Source organism: Malus sylvestris, chromosome 2 (genome assembly GCF_916048215.2).
Source record: "Malus sylvestris chromosome 2, drMalSylv7.2, whole genome shotgun sequence".
In the NCBI taxonomy this organism is placed as follows: Eukaryota; Viridiplantae; Streptophyta; class Magnoliopsida; order Rosales; family Rosaceae; genus Malus; species Malus sylvestris.
In genome coordinates this window covers 12,968,891-12,978,139 of record NC_062261.1, presented here as the reverse complement: position 1 = coordinate 12,978,139, position 9,249 = coordinate 12,968,891, and the positions used below count along the sequence as shown (strand labels likewise).

The 9,249-nt window shown below is 38.5% G+C and overlaps 1 protein-coding gene across 1 annotated transcript; it reads left to right on the top strand.

The window, feature by feature from the left end:
• Positions 1–2,944: 2,944 nt before the first annotated feature.
• On the top strand, positions 2,945–4,141 carry LOC126613927 (methylesterase 10). The gene is made up of 3 exons (XM_050281542.1): positions 2,945–3,337; positions 3,487–3,627; positions 3,717–4,141. Exons 1-3 carry the CDS (start codon positions 2,975–2,977, stop codon positions 3,996–3,998), a joined length of 786 nt encoding a protein of 261 aa, XP_050137499.1. The 5' UTR covers positions 2,945–2,974; the 3' UTR covers positions 3,999–4,141.
• Positions 4,142–9,249: the final 5,108 nt, after the last annotated feature.

Genomic DNA, 9,249 nt, shown 5'->3' with positions numbered 1-9,249 from the left:
GTCAACAACTCGCTTGGGAAAGCCAGACTGTCCCCGAAGGTAGGGAGGCCGCACCCTCCACCCGGCAAGGTATATTGGCGGCTAGCCAATCACTTGCTTCGACCCTGAAGCGTGGCAGACCCTTTGGTTCAAAGGATTCACAACCCCGGAAGAGGAAAATGGCACAAACTAGTGACCTTAGTTTGAATTCGACCATCGCTCACTCATCTGTTCCAACGCATGAGGTTATTCTAGATTACGGTGATGCTTCATAAAAACCATGTCGGCCTCCCGAGAATCGTGAGATTTCGGTCCACTACACAGTATTGGATGAGGTTTGGAATATGAATGACATGATTGTCGACGATGCATTCTCGTACTCAGTAACTACTGACATCATGCTTAGCGATGACATTGAACCATGTTATGCCGATGAATGTCGACATAGAACCGATTGGTCAAACTGGAAACAAGCAATTCAGGTCGAACTCGATTCACTCGCGAAACGTAAAGTACTTGGACCTATCGTTCCTACATCACCACGCGTGAAGCCTGTTGGCTACAAGTGGGTTTTGTGAGGAAGCGTAATGAGAAGAATGAAATAGTGTGATATAAAGCACACCTCGTAGCGTAAGGATTCTCTCAGCGCCCTGTGATTGATTGCGAGGAGACGTATTCCCCCGTAATGGACGTTATAACGTTCCATTACCTAATCAGTTTGGTAGTTTCTGAAAAAATGAATATGCAGCTTATGAATGTGGTAACTATGTATCTTTATGAGGATCTAGATACAGAAATATACATGAAAGTTCCAGAAGGACTTCCATTGACTGGCTCAAATAGTTTTAGACCACGAAACACTCTCTTAATTAGGTTAAGGAGGTCACTCTATGGATTGAAACAATCCAGGCGGATGTGGTATAACCGTCTGAGTGAATATTTGACAAGTCAAGGTTATATGAACAACAAACTATGCCCATGCGTGTTCATAAAGAAGTCACATTCTGGATTTGCAATCGTTGCAGTTAATGTCGATGACATGAATCTCATTAAGACTCTCATAGAGCTTGAGGAAATTGCCGCACACTTGAAATCGGAATTTAAGATGAAGGATTTTGGGAAAACTCGATATTGTCTCGGCCTGAAGATCGAGCATTGTTCGGATGGAATCCTAGTACATTAATCGAACTACACCCAAAAGGTGTTGGGTCGTTTTAATGAGGATAAAGCGAAGCTTTCGAGTACACCCATGGTCGTTCGGACTCTAGATGCTAAACGAGATCCATTCCGTCCAAAGAAGGACGAGGAAGAGATTTTGGAACCCGAAGTTCCTTACCTAAGTGCAATTGGGGCTTTATTGTACATGGCTCAGTGCACTACACCTGACATCTCTTTCGTTGTGAATCTATACGCTAGATACAGCAATGCGCCCACACGTAGGCACTGGAATGGTGTTAAAGACATTTTCCGCTACCTCAAGGGTACTACGGATTTGGGCTTGTTTTATACCCGTGAATCTTCAAGTGTTGCCGCCCCCTATGGTACTTGGATTGATTCTCACCTTATTGGTTTCACAGATGCTAGATATTTGTCTGACCCACATAAAGCACGTTCTCAAACGAGTTATGTCTTTACCGTTGGAGACATCGCTATATTCTGGAGGTCTACCAAGCAAACGCTAGTTGCGACTTCGTCTAACCATACTGAGATTTTTGCCCTACATGAAGCATCGCGTGAGTGCTTTTGGTTGAAAGAAGTTATGAGACACATTCGAAGCACTAGTGGTCTTACATCAGTTGTTGACCTTCCTACGACGATCTTTGAAGACAATGCAACATGTATTGAGCAGTTGGAGAAGGGATACATCAAGGGAGACAACACCAAGCATATAGCGCCGAAGTTCTTTTACTCACACCACCACCAACAACATCAGAACATTGAAGTCAAGCAAATTTGTTCCCAAGACAACCTGGACGATCTCTTAACCAAGTTGTTGCCTAAGTCTACATTTCAGAAGCTCGTTCAATGAATTAGTATGTGTAAATTATCTGAGTTGAATCGCTTGTAGTTCTCTTATTTAGAAGATATGTCTAACTCAGGGGGAGTATCAAGAAGCATACTCACATGATCTTAATGTACTCTTTTTCCTACGATTAGGAGCATTTTTCCCACTGGGTTTTTGCTAATGAGGTTTTAATGAGGCACCCATCCTGGGATGATCATACTTTGATGGGTTCACTACCTAAGTCCAGTTTGACGTTCGTTTTAGACATTATGCATACTTCTCACTTTTCTCCTTAGTCTATGGGTTTTCCCCATGCCTTGGGTTTTATCTTAGCGAGGTTTTGTGAGTTTTACTGCAAATGCATACTTCACTTAAATTTGAGACTTGCGATCACCTGTTGTGCCGATGACTTCATCAACTATTCTATCTTATCTGCTGAAAATCTGATGTGATGGTTTGTTGAGTATTTACACACTCAAGGGGGAGTGTTGCAGTCATATTTAGAATATGAATGTGATTGTATAAATCCTAAGAGATATGAGAAAGTATCTTATATTCCTATTAGGAGTAGATTACCTATTAAATGTTGTAATCCTAAAGGGAAAGGTTTTTACCTATCCTACTACTATAAATAAAGGCACAATGAGGTGAATCAAACGCATCTCACAATTAAATCAATCTCTTCTCTCTAATTGTTGCCGGTCCCCTCTCTCTCTCTAAACTCTAGATCGTTCAATCAAATAGGCCTACAATAATAAACATTTTTTAATTTTTTTAATATTTTTTGACACACCACTAACATTTAGTAAAAAAATATTAAAAATTAAAAATATGTGTGAAAAGTAATTTGAAGTGAGAATACAATATCTCATTTGGAAATAACACGCGCCAGCCATCCTTATCCTTTGGCGCTGCTTCTGTTTGTTTCTTTTTCTCCTGATTGCTGTATATATGTTCGCACTGCTTTCTCATAAGCTACTATCAAGGAATATGCAGAATGCAAAGCACTTCGTTTTGGTTCACGGCAGTTGCCTCGGAGCATGGTGTTGGTACAAGCTTGTTGCCCTACTCCGACATGCTGGCCACCGCGTCACCGCGTTGGACCTCGGTGGTTCTGGGATCCATTCCAACCAGATTCACGAGGTCACTTCCATTTGGGATTATGTCCAGCCATTGATGGAGTTCTTGGGTTCTATTCCTGAAGATGAGAAGGTGATATTGGTAGGTCATAGTTATGGCGGCCTTCCTATATCTTTAGCCATGGAGATGTTTCCTCAGAAGATTTCGGTTGCTGTTTTTGTCACAGCCTATTTGCCTCATTACACTTTCCCCCCCGGAGTCCTCATACAAGAAGTAATTGATTTTTGTATTTCTTTTTATATTTTGATTCATTTGTTACCATTTCATTTTGAGTTTAAACTAGCTAAAAACTGAAATGGTTATTAAACAAGCTCTAATTTTTCTTTTGGCTTTGTAAATTTTTTGTGTGATGGAAATCAAAGTTCTTGAAAAGGACCTCGGCGGAGTCGTTATTGGATTGCCAGTTCACATTTGGACAAAATAACCCGGAAAATCAGTTGACTTCAGTTCTGTTTGGTTCACAATATATGGCAGCCAAATTGTACCAGCACTGCAAACCAGAGGCTAGTTTTCTTACCTTACCCCAGATTAAATCCTAGTGTCCCAATGGTTGATTAAAACACAGTCGTATTGGTTTTATCTTTGCATGCAGGATCTGGAATTAGCTAAAATGTTGATAAGGCCATCTGGGATGTTCTTGGAAGACATGAACAAGGAAGGGTTGCTTACAGAAGCGAAATTCGGGTCGGTAACTAGGGTTTTTGTAGTGTGTGAAGAAGATGAGGTGATGAAAGAAGAATTTCAACGGTGGATGATTGAGAATAGTCCGAATGCAGAAGTGAGATTGATTAGAGAAGCTGGCCATATGGTCATGCTAACAAAGCCTATAGAACTTTGCCAATGCTTATGTGAAGTGGCTATGAAAACACCATAAGATGTTTTCAAATCTTCAATAAACCCAAATTGTTCCCTTTTTTAACTATTGTAAAGGGCACACTCTTTTGTCTTTTTCAAGTTTTTTCTCATTGCTACTCAATTTCTACAGTGTTATCAATTTTAGCATTTTGACGTTTTTTATTGTATATTTTTCCATTAACTATTTACGTGACTCACTTCCAAAAGGCAATCAAACACCACAACATCTCGTTAAGGGGATTTTTTGTAAGAAATTTATTTCCCTTGAACAATTTGGGTCTAACACAAAGCGGAATTGTCAAGGCAATTACCTAGGCAACCTAAAGAAGGTCTAACCGAGCATTACTCTTATCAGATAAAAAAAAAAGGACGGGAAAATATTCTTCCGAAAATGCCCTTAACGAGATGTTGTGGCGTGTTCTCATTGTCTTTCGCTTTTTAGGTAAGGCAGTCAACGGAGGAACATCCAGCTAAACACACAAAAGGATGAAATTGGTAGCATATCAAAATTGTGTGGCAGTATGAAAAATTCAAGTCATGGCCATTTTCAAAATCATCTAAAACATGGAGTATATTTTCACATATCTCCTTTTTTGTGTGGATAGGGGAGATAACAACTACACACTTTTTAGCTCATTTACACATTTATTTTTATTTTGGTCATCAAATTGAATAAAGTAAAAGAAAATAACGCTTAAAATTAAATAATGGTGTGTAAAAAGAGAAATAAGTAGTGTGAATATGATTTTCCTTTCAATATATATTGTAATCTCTACTATGTAGTGTGTTGTTTAGGTACATATAATGAAATTATGAAAATTTGGTAGTTGAAAGATACAGAACAGGAGCATGATCATGTGACAAAATGCTATTTTAATAAAAAAAGGAAATGGTAAAACATAATGGGTCCACGAAAAGCACTTTAGTTCTCTATTAATGGATCCAACAATTGTCACATATATAAGCATGTGACTGACTTAGAGTGTTTATTATTCCAATTTAGAGTTGAGAATATTATTCTACGTCAAAAAATGAAGTATTATTCTAATCGTTAATTGATTGGAGTTAAATGCTCACATTTTACTATCAGCGTTCTAAGTCAAATATTGTTTTTGGTGAAGGATTGTGAAAGTTGGAAGAAAATTAAAACGTGTAGCTTTATTTGGGAGTGCGTCTCTTCTCTGTGATCATTGATGGGTTGAAGTCACTAGGTGGCCTCGAGGGAAATGGATCCTGTCCCTATCCCATTTATTTAATCCATCAAGTTCGGAGATCCAAATCATTAAAATTTATTCAAACGGTTAAAGTTATTATAACATTTAAAGTAGATTCCTATTTATAATTGATAGATTAAATTTTAATAATCCGAATATTCAAACTTAATGAATTACAAGAAAGTGATTCTGAGGGGATTTCTTTCCGGCATCCCGCAATAACATGACGTAGAAAAAATTATTTAGCCGCCAGCACAATGGACAATGATAAAGTGATGGAAAATCTTGTCGTCAAAAGAATTGCGAGTTGGATATTTTTCCTCTGGGATACCGGCCTCATCTTATCAAAAGAAAAATTCAAAGAAAATCAGATGATGCTTGGGTATTTATTGACATATTATGATTAGCGCTAGTTCTAGTTGGGCTTGAAAAGAGACGTTATTAACAACATATTATGATTTGTTAAACTTTTAAAAGATTAACTTTAGCCAAGGTTTAAAATATCAATGATATCGGAAATATCGGTAGTCCAAAAACACAGAAATTTCGATGGAAATATCGGGATATTATTGATATCGATAAAAATTGAATAAAAACCACCGAAATTGTAAGAAAAACTTGGAAATTTTTATTGAAACTTTGCAGAATATTTATTTAGTCAATTATTTATTAGTTTATCACAAAAAATTGGAAGGAAATGCATTGCATGATGGATTTAACTGATTTAAGTTGATTATATAGCGAGCTGGCAAACATTGTGAGTGTAGAAAATATGTAGTAATTAATGAAAGAAGTTTAAATACACCATAATCATTTATATATAATGAATTAGTACAATATTTTAAATCTCATTGCATATATAATGAATTGTACTAATTCATTATATATTTTACACTTTATATATTGCATGGTAGATTGTTACACCCACCCTCGATTTAAATTGTATTTTCACTAAGTTTGAGTTTATTTTACTTTTAAAATTGTTTTTGAGTCTTAATAGGTGTGCCACGGGGCCCACCTTTGTTTGTTGCTCCCCGGGTCCAAGCTTATCTCTCTCTCTCTCTCTCTCTTTTCTTTCCCTCCCTCACACTCTCTTCCTTTTCCTCTTCTTCCCCGAGTCTCTCTGTGTTCTCTCATCTTCCCGTCGAACACACACACATACCTAGTCATCGCACATCCTTCGTAGTACTCCGTCAACGGCATCATTATCACCATCTAAACCTCGTCTTTCTCTCCCTTTCTCTCCCTTTCTCTCGGTGCAGCTAGGATAGTGGAACCCAGGAACTCTCCGGCGAGTTCTCTTGATCATTCTCTGGTTAGGTCAGCCCCAGGTTACCTCAATTCATCTTGGATGTTGTGTGGTTGAGATCTACAAAGTTTTATCTCATTTTTTTTAACAAGCTAAACGAGATCGACCTGGGGAAGACACACCCAGCTCCGGCGAGGCCGTGAGTGTTAAGGAACTTTTTGAACACCTCCGACCGTTTCACTGCAAACGGAAGGAATAAAAACATTCCTCTCATCTTGTGTTTCATTTTGATACCTAGATCGGAGTCTACGGTGCTCTTTTACAGTCGGCCAGAGATGTAGAAGCTTTGGCGTTCTTCTCTGATTCGCACCAGTCTTAAAATATCGCGATATTATCGATAATATCGCGATATATTGACGATAATTAAGTGGATAAGTGTAAAAATATCGCCCTCTCACAAAAATAATATTATTAGTGAAATATCACCGATAATATCGATATTTTAGACCATGACTTTAGCATATTAGTGTAAAATTCAGGATATTAGTGAAAGATTTTAAGCACATGTTGCAAGAATCCTATGTGGACTTAACAAGTTAGGATAAAGGAGAAGTAATAGGTTGGTAATACAAATCAAATAGAGTTTGAATACGTATAAAGCTACATCCTATAATTGAGGAATACACTTCTAACATGCATTTGAAAATAAGCACTAATCACAACTGCTCCACACACGGTTCGATTGGGTGCAACAGGTGAACAACCAACCCTCCACGATAGATGGAAGTTGGCTATCATTGCATCTATATAAATGAATTCCCTGCTCATAGAGAAAGGGTTCTACGTTTAGGGGGTCTATCACCATTATAATATAAAGGTCTCTAAGTGAGTAGAAGAGTTCTTTTACAACCACCATGTCTTTGACAGGTAAGTCTTCTACTCATATACATTAATGTGTGATTTAGGGTTAATGTTGAGTTTAATATTAGTTCCAACATTTGGTATCAAAGTCAACTTAACAGCCCTAAATCCATTGTATAGTTATACTGCATGATTATGACAGATAGACATTCTGCCCTCCACATTTGTGTACAACCACTTTCATATCTGAGATGGACTGATCAGTAGTAACCAAGGATTTAAATATCGGTAATATCGGAAATATCGGTAGTCCGAAAACACGAAAATATCGATGGAAATATCGGGATAATATCGATATCGATAAAAATTACACGGAAACCACGGAAATTGTAAGAAAAACTTGGAAATTTTTATTGAAACTTTGCAGGATGTTTATTTAGTCAATTATCTATTAGTTTATCACAAAAAATTGGAAGGAAATGCATTGCATGATGGATTTAACATTATCAAGTTGATTATATAGCGAGTTGACAAACATTGTGAGTGTAGAAAATATGTAGAAAATTGTCTGAAATTGTAAAAAGTGATTGAACAATTAGTTAGGTGAGTCAGATCACACAGGCACACACACATAGACATGCCATCACACACGCACACAGATCTCACACGCATACGTCTCTCTCTCTCTCTCTCTCATTCTTGATCCTTCTCTCTTCTTCTCTGAGGCGCCTGAACTCTCTTCTCCCCCTTCTCCATTCTCCCACACACACACAGATCTCCCACTCTCTCAGACATGCCATCACACACGCACACAACACACGCACACAGATCTCACACACATACGTCTCTCTTTCTCTCTCGAATTCTTGATCCTTCTATCTTTTTCTCTGAGGCCTAAGCTCTTTTCTCCCCCTTCTCCATTCTCCCACACACACACAGATCTCCCACTCTCTCTATCCTTCTCCCACACACACGCACAGAGACCCAAGGTCTCTCGATCCTTCTCCCACTCTCTTGATCCTTCTGCTCCTCAGTCCGACAATCTCGAATCCCTCTTCCTTTTCAGAAACCAGCTTTCTGGGTGTCGCCGCCGTTGATCGTGGCTCTGGCGAAGTCGGAATTGGCTCAGTCGTCTGTGGCGGTGCGCCGCTGAGCAAGAAGTTGGCTCAGTCATCTGGTTCGTCTTCGACTCAAAGAAAACAAGTTTTCAGGTGAGATTCCATTGAAACCCTAAACCCTAAACCGACATCACATATGTTGAATCGTTGATTACCTCTTGCATGCGTGAAATTTGAAGTTTATATGTGAAATTGAAGTTAAAAATCGTGTTTTTGCAAGGTTTTTGGGACGAAATCAGCTCGGGAATAGGCACACCATCTTCGGCGTTCTTCTCCGACGTTCGGCTCGGAGTCCGATTGCACCGTTCAAAAAAATATCGCGATATTTTGACGAAAACCATTCGGATACCTATTTAAATATCCATTGCGCGAAAAACCGATAATATCGGCGATATTTCGCCGATATTATCGGCATTTTCTTCCATGGTAGTAACATAAAAAAAAAAAGGACTTACCATAACCATCAATAAGATAGAATCTGCCTTCAAATTGAAAAAACATTTGGTCCCGTGGATGACAAGGTTCGCAAAACCCAAATAAATTTGGGAAGACATCAACGAATTTGCGGGTTTTCATAAGGATGTTTTATCATTGTCAGTGGGTATCGAACTGTATCACTAATAAATCAAGATCATTGGGGTTGTAGTGACATCGCAAAGGGTGTGTATATCATTTGCAGTCAAACGCCATAACTTGCAAACAAAGATAAGTTATTTTGGCGACTCCAGTCTCTCCACAACTAAATTTAAAGCTTTCTAGGCAACGTAGCCCAATCTCGATCCATAGATTCGCTTGGCAATTGGGTAGGGTACGAGTTGCTCTTAGTGT